Consider the following 16,988-nt stretch of genomic DNA (forward strand, 5'->3'; position numbering starts at 1 on the left):
CCGGCTGATACTAGGTGTATTTGTCAATATTTTAGTAGATATTTATATATTATCCATTTGTATTTTAAACTCTTGTCTACGTACGTATGAGAAGGATCGTGGCCAAATTTTTAGTTAGGTATCTTTTAGCAGTTTTTTTTATTTTTATTATCTATACAGTAATACTGAACATAGGCTATGTTCAGCAGTGGACGTCTTATGGCTGAGATGATGATACAGTACTACCGAGATTGGAACCAACAAAAACATGATTTAAACCCAATTGTATTTGGTCACCATACACATTATAAAATGTTTTTAATGGTATAGTACTTATAGCACATTCTCCTCAGACTACAACTTCGCCCGTGTATTCGTTAAAACTTTCAACCACCCGTTTCAGAAACTTAGGGATTGAATTTCAGAAAAATATTTTTTTAGTGGAGATTAACAACATTTGATAAATACATAATATTATCAATTTATCATCAAATATAATCTCTAACAGCTTAGGATAGATCTACAATGTAAAAGATTCCCTATCAATTATCATTTATAATAAATTCATAAGTGAATATAACTCGGCAACTCCGAAACATATTATATTTGTAATGTAATAACCGATATATTAATGGAAATAACGTGGTTTGAATAATTAAGTTGCGAGCTACTCGTCTGTGAGCTCGTTCTGCCAAAGAACCAATGATGCAGGCAGTTCTGGCCGATGTGATTAATACAATTTTTATTTCGAAAAAATATAGCTTACTTTTTATGTTTTTTTTTTATAATTTGCTAAGTTGGTCGTAATATAGCTTACTTTTTAAGTATTTTGATAAATTTCTTAAATTCCATCAGAAAAAAAATAAATGATGTGATAACTAAGACCAAACCTACCTGAATCTGAAGTTAATGTTATCGTATTTTACATTCAAATTCAATGCGCTTAGATCTTCATTCACTTGGGAGATTTTTGGTAGTGAGGAAAATTTCAAGCTCTCTTCAATACTTTGTGCGTTATGTTTCGGGATTTAATTATTAAAAATTACTTTTTATATTATACACCTACTAGCTTTTGCCCGCGACTTCGTCTGCGTGGAATTAGTGACAGCAGCTAAAGCTAGGTATAGCGCCTGGGTATTGCTAATAGCAATCATTCAATTCGCGCATTGCTTACTTCAATTATTAGGCAATTAACTCTTTCAATTCCATCCCCCTTTGTACTCTCTTCAGGGATGATTTCCGACATAAAAACTATCCTATGTCCTTCCCCGGGACTCAAACTGTATCTATAGGTACTTACCAAATTTCAACTAAATCGGTTCAGCTGCTTAAGCGTGAAGAGGTAACAGACAGACAGACAGATACACTTTAATCTTTATAATATTAAGTATGGATTTTGTTGATAGGAAGCTGCAGCAGTCGCGCCGCCACGGGGTCCCTCAACAGCGACCCCATAGCTCCGTCCCCGAGGAAAAGCACCCTCAAGGTAATATCATTACACTGCCAAGTGATTTTGTACAACAATCGCATTTTAAGTAAAATAGGGTTGCTTGAAAGAGATAAAAATTTCAAAGAGAGACGAATCTTTTATCTTTTTCAACATTACGTGTGTATTTAAGTCCAAAATATTTGAAAAAATTGGTTTTTAAACTTTCATTATCACTGAACCTATAAAATAGAAAATTTACTATTGAAATATAAAGGTACAAATGTAGTGAATGTTTGTTTTCCATCGTAATTTCTCGGAAACGTTCGTATTTGTCATGCTACTCGTACTTTAGTCAACCTCAGTACTTTTTGTATCGACACTGACTGAAATAGCAAGACACGTTCGTACGTTTCCGTGAAAATACGATGGAAAATAATTATTCATTAGAACTCTATTAGTAAAGTCCTCAATAACAAGCCTTTATTTTTGAATGATGAAAGGAGGCTATACCCATAGGGCGTATTATTGGCTGAAAAAGTCCAAATTTATGCCACAGCATGAACTGACTTCCATTGAACATTTCGTACAAACAGCAACTACTCCTAACTGTACATCAGTGGACCTTATTACAAAAGGCATAAGGTCCACCGATGTACAGTTAACAGTGTGAGTGTACAGTCAGCAGCAGCAGAAGTTGCTAACCGGGGAGGTGTCCAAAATGATCTTGACGCAACTTTATTTTAAAGAGAATAAGAGCGTGTCAAGGTAATTTTGAACACCTCGTCTGCTTAGAAACTTTCTGTTGCAGAACAAAGCATTTTCTACATAGAGTAACAGTTGACAACATTGAATGTGTGCCGACATGTCAATACTTTTATCGCTGCATATGTAATAAAACCTTTATTGAATGGTTCGGATTTACGACCTGTCTGACGTCGTGGAATATTATTTTATGACGACTATCGTTTGTTTATTTATATAAAACAATTTTTCTAGACATCAAAGCTTTTCTAAACTATTGCAAAGAATAATATACCTACTTGAAATAATCCTTGTATTAGCTTTGCCAATAAATGAAAATTATAGGCACTTTAATAGGCACCTGAGCGATATCAAAAATTTTGGTGCCTCTACGCAATGCGCCTTGCAATTTGATTCCCTAACCTTTTGAGTTTTAAATTTCAAACTATGTTTAGTTAATTTTTATCAAGCGTATACGACTGCGATCGATACTACATTTTTTTATGTAAAATGAAGAACAAGTCTCAATTTCGAGTCTAGCGCGAATAATTTTTTATATTTTTCCTTTAATATACAATTATGTTATATTGCAATATTATGTTGTGTTACTAACATATGTTTAAATTCCAACAGCGCAGCAGCGAAACCGAACTGAAGGAGCGACCGAGCGCCGCGCCGGCAAAAAAACGCGTCCAAATTCAAGAGATCTCAGTCTAGAAGAGTTCTAGAAAGATTGAATGTTAGGACTCCTGTAGCGTCTCTGCAGTGTCCGAGCGCCACGGTGGCAAAAATGCATCCAAATCCAGGAAATCTCAGTCTAGAAGAGTTCTAGAAAGATTGAATGATAGGACCACTGTAGAGTCTTTGCAGGGTCCGAGCGCCACTGTGGCAAGAATACATCCAAATCCAGGAGATCTTAGTCTAGAAGAATCCAGAAGGTACGTTGAAGCTTCCCTGGAGGATCCACGTGCCGCACCGATACAGACTCCAGGAGAACTCAATCTAGAATAATTGTAAAAGGATAAAGGGCCTTCCATGAAGGTGTCTGATACGTCCCACTGCTGGGCACAGGCCTCCTATGAGCGCTACGCAAATCCAGGAGAGCTTAGTCCAGAAGACTTTTAGGAAGATTCCAAATTTTTTAAGACAAGTGACAAGTTAGGATTTAAAGACATTTGTGGACAACTATTTCAAAAGTGTCAGTGTGACAAAATAATTAAAAACAGAAGTCAAATTTAAATGAACTTATAAAAAAATGCGTGCACATCAAGAAATTATAGTGTACCTCTCTGTGTGTGAAGAATAGTGAAGATACATACAATACTGACATTTAATGGACTAATACTAAATTAGATGAATAACCTAGATTGGGCAAGTACTTATTGATATTATTTATTATATTGTATATTTATTCTTAGCTATTAAATTCCTATAAAAAAAAATACATTTTTTTACCTAGCTTGCATATTTTTATATGTGATTCTGTATATTATGTTTAGGACATCTATGCATGCACTTTTGAACGCCACTGTACATATAAAATCTTTACACCTAGCCAAATGAATGGAATATTCGTATAGAGGAAATCGAATAAAAAACATAACCAGATAATTTTAAAAATCCCCCGTTTTCAACAACCCGGCGTTTTTATTTATGACAAGTTGTCAAAGCTTTTTTTATTATGAAACGGAAAAAACAAAGGTCAAATTTAATTGGTTTTTGCCCAAACCTCATCACAGTAAAACAACGCGTATGTAAAAAAATTTTTTCGTATCTGTTATTGATTTGTGATTATTTAGTTATTACTCATAGGGCATCTCCCTTGCACCAATGTATAGTTAAATTCATCGGCGAGAAACGGTAAAATGAGATCAAAATTTAATTTACATCGATTTGTAAGTTCAATTAAGACTTTTTGCCTAAACGAAGATTTAGACCAATGAATACTCGTAACCCATCGATTTTAATTAAAGTTTAAAAACATAAGGAAAAGGAATATCACGTTAAACTTTCAAATATGCGTAAAATAACTCAACCTACAGTGTGCAGCCGGTTAAAAAGTACCTCTAAAACGGAGAATTTAGCCTGCAAACATAACAGGGACGAAGTTTTGATGAATATTCCAGATAATCTCTTGAGCTGCCCAAACTCTGACACGAACTTCATAATAACGATCTTCTAAAATATAACTTATCTAACACAACTTTAAGTCCACATTTCAATGCAAAAATGGATTCTTTTTAAAGTCCTTGACAGACGCAACCTAATTTTGAGTGAGGGTAGTAAGAGATAAAAGTGTCCAAGTGTGGGGTGAAAATGAAATTGTGAAGTGAGATGGAAGCGGCGTGCTGATATTGCTCGGCGGCGCAGGTGGACGGTCCGTTACTCTCTTCACAGTCCAATACGAACAGTAGGTAGAGGGTCATCGAGAAATCGTGTGATCGGTTAGAGGGGGGGTGGGGGTAAGAAAAATATATCACGTGTAATTTTTTATCACCAATCCTGGGCTAAAAATGGACGAAATATGATCACATGATTGCTGGACGACCCCTAGGAACAAATAAACCACGACAAAAAATCATGTCAATCGTCAGTCGTTAATCGTTAACGTCTATCGAAAAGAAAATAAGAAATTATCATATGATTTTCGTGTGGATCTGTAACTCCTATTTTTTCTTTTTGGATGGCATTGATGATTGACGATTATCAAAATGGTATTTGACCAACAGGCGTATTCAAATTTTATATAGGATATGAACTCGATCTGGATTAGATAGGATTTGTCAGTGTTAAGAAATGTTACTTTTGACACTGACAAATCCAATACACATCTAATCCGGAATTCCGGATCGAATATAATATCCTATATATTCGAATTATAGGATTTTAACTATAGGACATACCTATATATCCTATAGTTAAAATTAGAATACCTCTGTTCACTGTATAAATAAAATACCATAAAATTTTAATCATTCGACAAATTTGCGATTTTGGTATGTAATGTATGGTATGAAATTTCTATATTAAAACAACTACGAATTAATAACTATTATGATGACAGTGAGTAACATGATTAGATATGCGTTATAATGTGACATGTAGACTATGATGGCTCAAATCTCAGTCAGAATTTAGCTTGTAAGTTGTATTTTAAATGTAATGTAATGTAACTCACACTAATTTTCTAATACAGATCATCAGTTGAATTTGAATACAAATCAACGTTTTTTTCTTATATTTATTATTTGTAAAAGCAGCATTATTTGTAAATGTATTTGAACATGTTGTAAATAGAAAATCTTACATACGTGATTTTCGTTTTATTAACAATAATAAAATTGGCGAATGTGTACGTAAGTTAGCATAGCAAGTGTCAAAATGTAAAAATATGGATGCATTGTATAACTAACTTTGGTAAAATTAGACATTCAGAATGTCTGTAGGTATATTGTCGTTTTCATCTACTTTGCAAATTTTATGCAGTGTACGACGTACAATTTGGATTAGTTTAACCAACCTGTCAGAGAAAACTTTGTAATATAATTAAGATTTTAAATATTGTGGAGCATTTTTTGATTTAGCTATCTCTAGGTAGCTGGTTAAACCTAAGAAACATGTATATTACGACACCAAACATATTTTGCACGAGGTGCTTATAAAATGAACACCTAACTACTTTAAAAGCAAGACCAAACTGATCCCATAAGTGTCCCGTGAACAAAGTTTTGTACGGAACACTAAAAATCAGAAGTTTCTGGGTCTAATAACAATTCAGCCAGTGTCACATTGGAGAAGAAAATATTAAAGCATAATGCAAGCTTAAATGCCTTCTTCTGTATATTTAATGTGAACTTCTCAAAAAAGCTAAGTAAAGTTTGACTGATTATATTGATTGATTTTGTGTTGTGTCGTTATAGGACGAACCCTTCGTGCAAAATTGCAAAATGATGTGCTTACTTACTGCAATCATTTTACTGTGGTATGTTCGAGCCAGTTGAGCGAGAGTTGCGTGCATGTGTGTGTGTGTATGTGTGTGTGTACGTTATATGTCCGTATGTGCGGAGCACTTCTACCTCTGACCAAATGTACGGTTTTAGTCTCAGTTACAACCTGATACTCCAATCAACGAAGGCTTCTGTTAAGTTGGTTTTCTTATTTTACTCAACTCCACTTTTTATTTTTAGCTTAACATTTTAGATGTTTATAGCAACTCTGAATAGCAAGACGCTATTAAAAAATTAGATGATCGCCTTCGTTGAATGGTTTATTGAACATCTATTGTTAAGTTAAAGATATATCGAATTTAATCCTAGTTGAATTATATTATACACTTTACTAAATATCGTTAGAAAGTCAGAACTTTAGTTCGGAGTTTACTCCTCTTGTTATCTTTCAATTTCTTTAGTAGAATTGTTAAATTGTTTACTTAAAATGGTGTTTACGTAAAAAGTGTATCTTTAACTTTTTTACTTTTGAAATATTAGAAAAGTTATTAATTTTACTCAAGAAAATACTTTCCCATTTTTCTCTAATACTTGAATTTATTCAAGAAAATACTCAACGAGAATACTTAGTTCTGTGTGAATGGATTAAAATGTGACAAGTCTTAAATTTTGTAACAAACCAGTATTCCGAATCCGAATCAAAATACTAATTTGAATAGGTTCGATTCCGAAAGGATGAAAGATAAAGAAAAAAGTTAAAGATATTTTTTTCTAGTAATATTCCCAATTTTCGAACTCATAATTACTATTAATATACTGTGGTACTGTAAATAGATCGATTTTAGAATAAATCTGTACATAATAGAATGTCGGTATTTGTGAACTCGATGAAAAGAGGTTTTAATAAAGACCATTTTTCCTGAACAATTTGTATTATTTCTCATGTCAATTTGAATAGGATTGGCTATCGAAGTATTTTACAGATGGCGCCTGCGTAGGTTTTACCTGTCAGTCTGCGAATAGTGTCAAATTGTATTTTTTTTTGGAGAAAATCCATGGAACAGATCCCAACTATGATCCAAAATGAATTCGAATATAATTCATTCAGGTGTGGTGTGACTATTTTTAATGTCGTAATTCCAAGGCACAATATTTTTCTGAAATGTAGAAAAAACCTTGATAAAACCAAACATAACATCCGACAAAAAATTGTATAAAATTATTGAGGGCGCCACTTCCTACGTAACTGTCACATTTTTGACGCATCATTTTTATTTCAATTTTATTTGATTACTACCATTTTATGTTGCACTATAGGATTGATATCTGAAATCGTGAAATCATGGACTATTAAGTTGTAGTACTGGACTATATTTAATTACACAAACGGATCTACCACGATATAATTTTATTATTGAAGTGAAAACTTCTTTAGCGGCGCTGTGCACTTTTTTAGGTGGGGAAAAAATGTTAAACTCGAGACAGCGTAACGCGTAAGGCGTAACCCTCTGTTTCGTTTTTATTGACCAAAGAATTTTAGTCATAACGTATCATAATCACGTCAATTATTTAAAACTGGACTTTTATATTTAGACGAGAGTCGAGAGTCTTTCCGTGACCACAGCTGGTGCAACTCAGCTGAAACGTCGGAATTAATGTTAAAAACAATGATATTATATCGCGGTAGACCCGTTTGTGTAATTAAATATGTGTACAAAACGCGAGAGCCGTATCATAATCAGGTCAATTATTTAAAACTGGACTTTTATATTTAGACAAGAGTCGAGAGTCTTTCCGTGACCACAGCTGGTGCAACTCAGCTGAAACGTCGGAATTAATGTTAAAAACAATGATATTATATAGCGGTAGACCCGTTTGTGTAATTAAATATGTGTACAAAACGCGAGAGCTTAAAGTGTTATACTGGACTATACTTATGGGGGTTTAGGGGAGACCGAGGTAAGTTGTGACAGAGGAGAGTTATGACATCATCGATTTTTTGGAATCTTTTAACTAAAAGCTACATCGCAATAATGCGCGTTTGTTAGTTCAAGTTACGAGCTAACAAACGCACATTGTTGCGCGCTAGCTAACAGTTATTAGATTCCAAAAAATCGACAATGTCACAACTCTCCTCTGTCACAACTCACCTCGGTCTCCCCTGCGGTACACGTTTTCAGCATGAAGCCTTTTTGGTCCATCGTGAGAATTCAACGTCCAGCAATGTCGTACGTCCGGACACCTCAGGTATTCGTTCAATTCAATTTACCACATTCCTTGGCCGTTTGAAACTTCTTCTCCAAGTAATAGTACGTGAGCGTTTTCCAAATTTATTTTTTTAGGAATCCTTTTTAGGAGTTTCCTTTTCAAGAGTAAATAGACGGCCTTTAGGGAAGTATGCTTGTAATATGCTTACCTATTTGTTTTGATATAAAAAATATATAACATAATAAAAAACGCAGATATCTTTATACAAAACTTTGTTGTCAGTGCGTCTCAAGTCCATAATAAGGTGAGAATTGAAGGAAAAATTGATATATTTTAATTCAGTAAGTACAAACAGCAACACTCCTAACTATACATCGGTGAACCGTATTACAAAAGGCATTAAGGTCGACCGATGTACAGTTAACAGTGTAGGCGATGGTACCTACATTTTATATCATTAACGTCAAAGATTCTTAAGAAAAAAAAGTAAAAAGAGTTCCAGAAAAAAGTTATTACAGTAATTTTGGGAAATGCTCAAGTAAGACTTTCGACGAAAAGTCGTAAACAGTAATAGAGTTACGAGACATCATAAAAATGCCACTGGAAGTTTAATTTCTCAAGGGAACTTGTAATGCAATCAATACCGATCCAAGTCCAGAGGGCAATTCGAACGTTATAATCAGCTTATCATACTATTACGGATATCATCTGTCAGCTGTTAACAGTGACATTTCGGGTTGACAAAACACAGATAACAAACACAATTCAGCTTTAAACAGAATTCAGAATATTTTTCTAGAAGTTGCTGTGATGATAATATTGCTAACTTTCAGCATGGTTTGCGGCGCGACTGCATATTTGAAATCGTGCTTGACATAAGGTGACAGTCCATTTCCAACGACAGCTGCCCTACTAAACTGTTCATTTTACTATGGAAATTGACAATGACAGCGACGCGTTCAGTACCGGTAGTGCAACTGTGGTTAGAAATGGAATGTTACCAATTACTTGGTGTTACTGGTGCTTGACGCGGTCCCAGTACATATGTCATCTTATTCATCTTGAAACTTAAGACACTTTCAATAGCGGTGACAGCAGGGTGTCACCGCATTGGGCATTAGCATGTCAAGCACTAGTACCATCACCTTATGGAGTTCCGGGCTACAACGGAAGTCATGCTAAATTACTGCATTTAACACTGGACGTTCTGTCTACAACTGTCTCAGGTTTCCCATCAAAACAACGACTGCAGAAAAGAAACGACTGTGACGTCATCTAAGGTCATAAAAATCGTTGCTTCAACAAAATGGCCTAGATAAATATTCAGTTTAAATGTAAAGTTTCTGAGATTGAAATCAATTTCTCTCAATCTGAAACACAGGGAATCCTATTTCTAAACCACTTTTCTCTAATAACAATTCTCAGTATTTAGTTAAGAGCAACCACTGTACAATGTTTTTTTCAATAAATTATTTTTTTAATAAATTATTTGTATTTGTATTGTAATTTTACCGTAACCTACATTTAAACATCAGGTATCAAGACCTGAGGTAGGCTACGGACAAATTGAGCGATTCGGAGGGAATCTATTATGGCTACGAAGAAGCTCTCAGCCTAATTGGAGTGGAAGTATCTTCGCCTATCTAGATTGAGCAACATTTTTCAGAACACTTGGGATCCTCGATGTTGTATGTTATTACAAATAGGTGAAGAAAAAGATTGGAAAACTTCGAACTATGGTGTTGGCGGAGAATGGAAGGGATTAGTTGGACGGAAAAAATATCAAATATTAGGGTTCTAAGAGAAAAGAAATATAATAAAGACAATAGAAACCGTTCCTTACGAACATAGAAGGAAAACAATAGAAGAAAAGAGAAGAAGAGGATGACCGAGAAAAAAAAATCAACCAAATAAAAGAAAAGCTTCAGGCGGTGTCATCAAAAGGTTAAGGGAGTTGGCAGATGACCGAACAAGTTGGAGATTGCTCCAGCTCACAGCTCTAATCTTAAAATTTAAAGACGAATACCTATGTGGTAAGTATTTTCTTTCGACTGAAGGTCAACTTCTTCACCATTTAACCTTATTCTCTTCAACTTGTTAAAATTATTAATTTCTGTGTTTTAGTCTTTTTCCGGCTTTGTATTAAATTATTTTTGGACCTAACCCAATACACAGAACCACTGGAGAAATCTGGCACGTCGATTCAGGATATGTCATTCCTGAAGGAAGTGACGCGACACTAAAACAATGCACGAAAAAAAATCTAAATCAATACCTAAGAGCCTTGGATTAGAAATAATATAACTGAAAATTCCGATCGAAAAATAAGCTTGTTTCTATATAGGTTTCTTATAATAATATGTCATCTTCCCTAGGCCGTAAGTAGGTGACTAATGTAACCATTTCCTATACATTGGGCTCTTGAGCCTATGCCCCCTAATCCATTAGTGACGCTGCCTCTTTGCTGTATCTCCATTAATAGATAGCGGCAATTACGTCAGCGTTTCTGATTAACGCTGCAATTTTAAATCCCCCATTGTTGCTCTACTTGATTAACTTACACTTCCACAGTCACCCTGATACACAACTTTCTAAAAGATACTTTATCTTCAAACTTCAGGAATTAAAGATAACAAAGAATATTCCCTGAAAAATATGGAACAATGGAGATCAGTATAATTTTCCCGGCGAGGGGGTAATTTTAACTTCAGGAAGTATTAAAAGTTCGGCGGGAGAAAGGGGGTTTAGAGTTTTTTTGTTGGCAATTTTGTTGACTATTTGAGGCGGTTTCTTTTCAGGAAAGTTATGGCTGAATAGGAAAGTGACGGCGTATGCCAGAGTTGAATAACTACAGTTTTGAAAGTTGTTTGAGTAGTGAGGCGTTTTAGATCGTCGTGCTAGATAAAATCAAATCTGAGAAGACATTGCCTTTAAATGCTGTTGTTTTGTATGCTTCGTTATTTTTTTGTATAAACTTCCCATTCGGATGCTCACAGACTGCATTACTGCCACAAAGATCAATCAAAATCAATGTCTCTGCCGAGATTTTGACATTTGCGACAGCAATGCAGTCAGCAAATTGACAATAAGAGTGACATTCCATTTCCAACTGCAGCTGCAATACTGTTCATTTTACTATGGAAATTGACAATGACAGCGACGCGTTTCCATAGTAAAATGAACAGTATTCGTTCGTACTAGTAGTGCAGCTGCGGTCAGAAATTGTATGTTACCCTTACACTGCAAAACTGAAGAAGTGCAGGTGTCGTCTGAATCCGAACGGTACCTTATCTAATCCACTACTACAACCTGGAGCCGCCATTAACAGGCGTTCCCCTCTGTCGAAAATAGGCGGCCAATGGTCAACCACATGTCAACCATATGTATGGACTGACGTTTATCTGACATGACGTACCTATACATTTGATGTGCCCCTCCCCGCAAAAAACGGCAGACTATTTTGTACCGAAATTTTAGACATGGCGTCTCCGTTGGTTATATCCTCTAAGACTACAACATACTCAACAAATCGAATAAGTAGCTACTAGTATTTAATCTACTACAAAATACTCAACAAATCTACTAGGTAGGTAAGTAGCTACTAGTAATCTACTACAACATACTCAACATCTACTAAGTAGCTACTAATACAAAAGCACCCAACCCGATGAGCCCATCAGACTACGAACAATTACACCCAATGAATAATCCATTTTATAAGCGGGATGCACTTAATTTATGATCGGGATATTATTTGTGGATTACCAAGAGAGAGCGAGACGGGATACGTATAGAACGGATGCGAGGGAGAAAGATGATAAGCAATTAGGGTTAGGTTGCACTGAGACCTTATTTAAGTTAGAGAGATGATTGATGTTGTGATAGATGGAGCTATTGGAGGATTTACAAAGTTTTAGTCATAAATAAAACATTGAAGTGTTTTAGGTACGGATAGCGCCACAGGGTCCAACAAACGGTGGTCGCCGAGTAGATATGACAACCGACTTTCAATCTGGAGGTCGCGGATTCAAATCCTGGCTCGTACCAATGAGTTTTTCGGAACTTACGTACGAAATATCATTTGATATTTACCACTAGCTTTTCGGATCGTTACATTCGGATAGATATATATATATATATATATATATATATCTATTTTATTATAAACACAATTATAATTATATACATGAATATTAAACAATAATAGATAGCTATACTATAAGTAGAAATGGCTAATAAGAGCTAGTGTGGCCCACTGTGCCCCCGGCCCGCTCTTGCCGCGTCGATGAGAAATGGAGCTCACACGCCATCGACACTGCACTTCAGAGCGGGTCGCTGGCGCCAGATATGACAGCCTACAGATATGACAGGCTTAAATAGTATATCGTCTCTATTGTCAATAAACATAATTAAAAACATAATAAAAAAACTTGAACTGTTAAATAAAAAAATTGCCTAGCTTTTGCTTGATAGATAGGGTGTCAAAAACTTCCTACTATTATTGCACAAGGCTAGTAACTTATCTTGTTTAAAGTTTGAATGTTATTTAAATTAGGTAGGTACCTACTTACATGAGATAGCACAGTGTCATACAAAAAATATTTATTCCAGATCTTTCAAATTGCGTATTTGATATTGTTTTGGAGATTTCGTTAGTTTATCTAATATAAATACCTAGTAACAAAATAAAATCAATGGTCCTAAAACTAAAAATAACATTTTTATTTGTACTAAATTACCTAGGTAAGTGTGAAACTTCTGGACCACAGTTGTACGAGTAGTAAGTACCTGACTATTACTGAATGGTGTTAGGGTATGTGAAGTGATAATCCTGATCTCTCTGGTCACTGATATGTAAAGTCAAGATACACAATCGAATTTATGTTTGCGTACGTTTAACGCCTACCAGTAGGCGCCGTATAAATTCAATTTTCCATGTATTGTACACCCACCCGATTTGAATAGTACCTAGTCATATTAACATATTGATCGAACTTGCTCAAATTGACTTCGAAATATAGTGCAGGTTGGCATGACATGGTTCTATTGTGATGGTTAGTCGAACATGAAATTATAATTGGTTAGCGTGCATTTTGTGAATATTTTAAAGCGTACCTTTAATAGCTTATATCTTATATGTAGCGTGCCTAAAACAGTTCCACATTTTGCACTTTGTTGTTTTATAATATCCATAATATTTCGTTTTTTGTAACTAAGGGAATATACATTCATAACGGCATGAGAAAGTGACTGACATTTATATAGTAAATAAATGTGCAATGGAGCAGTGGTGGCCGAGTGGATATCACGCCCGACTTTCAATCCGGAGGTCGCGGGTTCAAATCCCGGCTCGTACCAATGAGTTTTTCGGAACTTATGTACGAAATAACATTTGATATTTACCACTAGCTTTTCGGTGAAGGAAAACATCGTGAGGAAACCTGCATACATCTGCGAAGAAATTCAAAGGTGTATGTGAAGTCCCCAATCCGCATTGGGCTAGCGTGGGGACTATAGCCCAAGCCCTCTCGCGCATGAGAGGAGGCCTGTGCTCAGCAGTGGGACGTATATAGGCTGAAATGATGATGATGATGAAATGTGCAATACATTTGTATGGCGAGTTTCGGGGCGTGTTACACTTTCGTCTTAACTATGTATTCCATACTACTTAAATAAAGAATAATAAATAAATAATATACCGAAATAAATATAACTACATTCCGAAAATAATTTTATTTGTTCTAATACCTACTTCTAATAGTAAGTACGTAAATTATAAATGCGAAAGTAACTCTATCTGTTACCTCTTCACGCTTAAACCGCTGAACTGATTTATATGAAATTTGGCAAAGAAATAGTTTGAGTACCAGGAAAGGACATAAGGTAGTTTTTATCTTGTAAATCATACTTTAAGGGGGTGAAAAGAGGGTGGAATTTAATAGGGAACTGTAACATAAAAGTACTAATTCTCAACGCAGACGAAGTTGCGGGAAGCCGCTAGTCGCCTTATAAAATAGATACTTAATTTAAAAACTTATTTCATTTTGGAGCGAGCGTCACTACTCACTTTACAGGGCTAACTAAGTTTTAACCTAATAAATCCAATCCTCAGCACCGTAACAGGACTTTGCATATCGACTCCCATACTTCTAACCCCAAAACATCATAAGTCCATACATTTATGACTAGACTTACGTCCTTTTAAAATTAAATCTACGAACCATTGCAACCAACTCCAGAACAGCTTATGTCTATACAAATTTAAGTGGAGTTAAGTCCTTTTAGAATGGACTAATGAACATCTGCAACAGTCTCGAGTTCCTTAACTTATCCCATAAATATTGCAACGGGAGTGAGTGAAAAATGCGAAAAAATGTACGGAGCGGAGGTGATTTGCAAGAACGCCTTTTGTTAGAGCTCGAGAGAAATTAATGGCTTGTATTAGATCAACAGGGCAATGTTTAACTGTGAGGCTGATTTTATTATAAGAATTTGATATGGTTTCCGGGGCAACAGTATGGAAACATAAACAACGTGGTTTTCTATATTTTTACATGTTTTTATTATTATAGTGCATTGGTAAGCAAAAACTGTAAATTAGGTAAACTCAAAAGATTTCAACAAGAAAAGAAAACACAACAACAACAAACAAACAAACAAACAACAACAAGAACAAACACACAACAAACAAACAAGAAAACAAGAGAAGATACATCGCATGAAAATCAGTTTTTGAGCCAACCCTAAAAATTGCTCGTAGCCGAATAGAGCCGAGAATACCCGAAAGAATCAGTTTCGCCTCACTAAACAAAGCGTCAAGCCCAAGTTACGAGGATACAAAACAGGTGGTCTCCAAACCCAAAGGTGGTCTGGAAGAGATCACTTTTTAGCGATAAGACCGCCTGTTGTTTACCTCTGCTTGTATTTCTGTTTTCTTTTGTATTGTATTCTTTTATTGAGGTGTGCAATAAAGTATTGTATTGTGTAGTATTGTATATGTATTGTATTATTGTGGTGCCCTTCGCTCGGCTTGTCTTGGCGGGGCACTACCGTGCTAACTATACACTTACTATATAATTATGTACTTACTGTGTATATGTACTTTTAAGTGAAGATAATCCGTTTTTGAAAGCGTATTGTCTGTAGTATTATATAATCTGTGTCGGTAATCTATGTTCATTATGCCAGTCATAACGGCAGCATTAATTGACGTCGTATATCAGAATTAGCTAATGCCTCTATTACACCTACGGGTTAACACGTAAGGATTGAACTTTTAGTTCAACTAACGTGTCATCATCATCATTTCAGCCTATATACGTCCCACTGCTGAGCACAGGCCTCCTCTCATGCGTGAGAGGGCTTGGGCTATAGTCCCCACGCTAGCCCAATGCGGATTGGGGACTTCACATACACCTTTTGAATTTCTTCGCAGATGTATGCAGGTTTCCTCACGATGTTTTCCTTCACCGAAAAGCTAGTGGCAAATATCAAATGATATTTCGTACATGAGTTCCGAAAAACTCATTGGTACGAGCCAGGATTTGAATCCGCGACCTCCGGATTGAAAGTCGGGCGTCATATCCACTCGGCCACCACTGCTCACTGCAACTAACGTGTAATTATGTTAAAATGCCTTGTAAAGTTCAAAAACCGAAACATTTACCTTAAGTCATGTCCAACGTATCAAACATACGCTGTACGATTTATTCTAATTAAAGATAAATAAATGATTAACATATACAATTTTTACGGTAGGTGACGCTATGCGCAGCCCTGAGGCGTGTATACAAAAGAAAGGAATCTAAAATTCGCACCCATCTGGTAAGCTTCGGTTGCTCAGTTGGTTAGGAACGATTGGAACGGTGTATTACAAGTCTCGTGTTCGCCGAGTATTGACCGAAACGGTGATTTATTTTGAGGAAATTAAGTGCCTTGTGACAGTTGTGAAAATATCGGAATGGGGAGGAAAATTTATACAACCTACCTATCTCGTATACCTAAACAAAATCACAGATGGAACTCTGAATAATACACGGTGTAACATGAGGAAACCGAATAATTTTAACCACTCATTTCTGAGGTCAAAAGAAGGAATTAATGTAATATGAGTTTAGGTAAATTTCGCCACAATTTTTTTTTTTTGTTTTGTTTTTTAAATTTTCTGAATGTATTTGTGCATAAAAAATAAATGTTATTGGTAAACATGTCACTTAAAATTGATTTTTACATTTTTTTTTCGTAAAACCTTTTTGCAAAGTGTTACTTGTCACTTTTTGACATCTATCAATAAGGATATTTAGACTACGTCCCATAGCAGCAACATCACCATCAAAAAGGCCTATAACACTATGTAACAGTAAAAACTTGTTTTTTTTTTTACTTAAGGACATTTTTGTCTCTAAATATGATCAGGAATACGCTCTTAAAATTATTCGGTTTCTTCATCTTACACCGTGTATATATACGTAACATCGAATGTACGATATTGTTATATGATAATATCCGCTCTAGTAATACACGTGTATCAATCAACAGAAGCTTTTACACGTGCTATATTTGTGTCCAACTAAATATTATTTTTCACGGCATTGGTCAAATACATTTCAGAGACTTGTGATTCTTTGAACTTAAAAACATTAGGTGAGTTATATTTTATCCGACTTTGAAACAGAACAAAAGTC

General features: G+C 35.3%; 1 protein-coding gene across 1 annotated transcript in view; it reads left to right on the forward strand.

The window, feature by feature from the left end:
* Nucleotides 1-2,936, forward strand: part of LOC134663419 (neuroligin-4, X-linked-like) — a 280,075-nt gene extending 277,139 nt beyond the window's left edge. Inside the window, exons 14-15 of the mRNA XM_063519789.1 lie at nucleotides 1,386-1,465; nucleotides 2,783-2,936. Coding sequence (XP_063375859.1) covers nucleotides 1,386-1,465; nucleotides 2,783-2,866 — 164 coding nt within the window. The 3' untranslated portion in view covers nucleotides 2,867-2,936. The remainder of the gene's footprint in view (nucleotides 1-1,385; nucleotides 1,466-2,782) is intronic.
* The last annotated feature ends 14,052 nt before the right edge of the window (nucleotides 2,937-16,988 follow it).

The sequence above is a fragment of the Cydia fagiglandana genome, chromosome 4 (genome assembly GCF_963556715.1).
Source record: "Cydia fagiglandana chromosome 4, ilCydFagi1.1, whole genome shotgun sequence".
NCBI classification, from domain to species: Eukaryota; Metazoa; Arthropoda; class Insecta; order Lepidoptera; family Tortricidae; genus Cydia; species Cydia fagiglandana.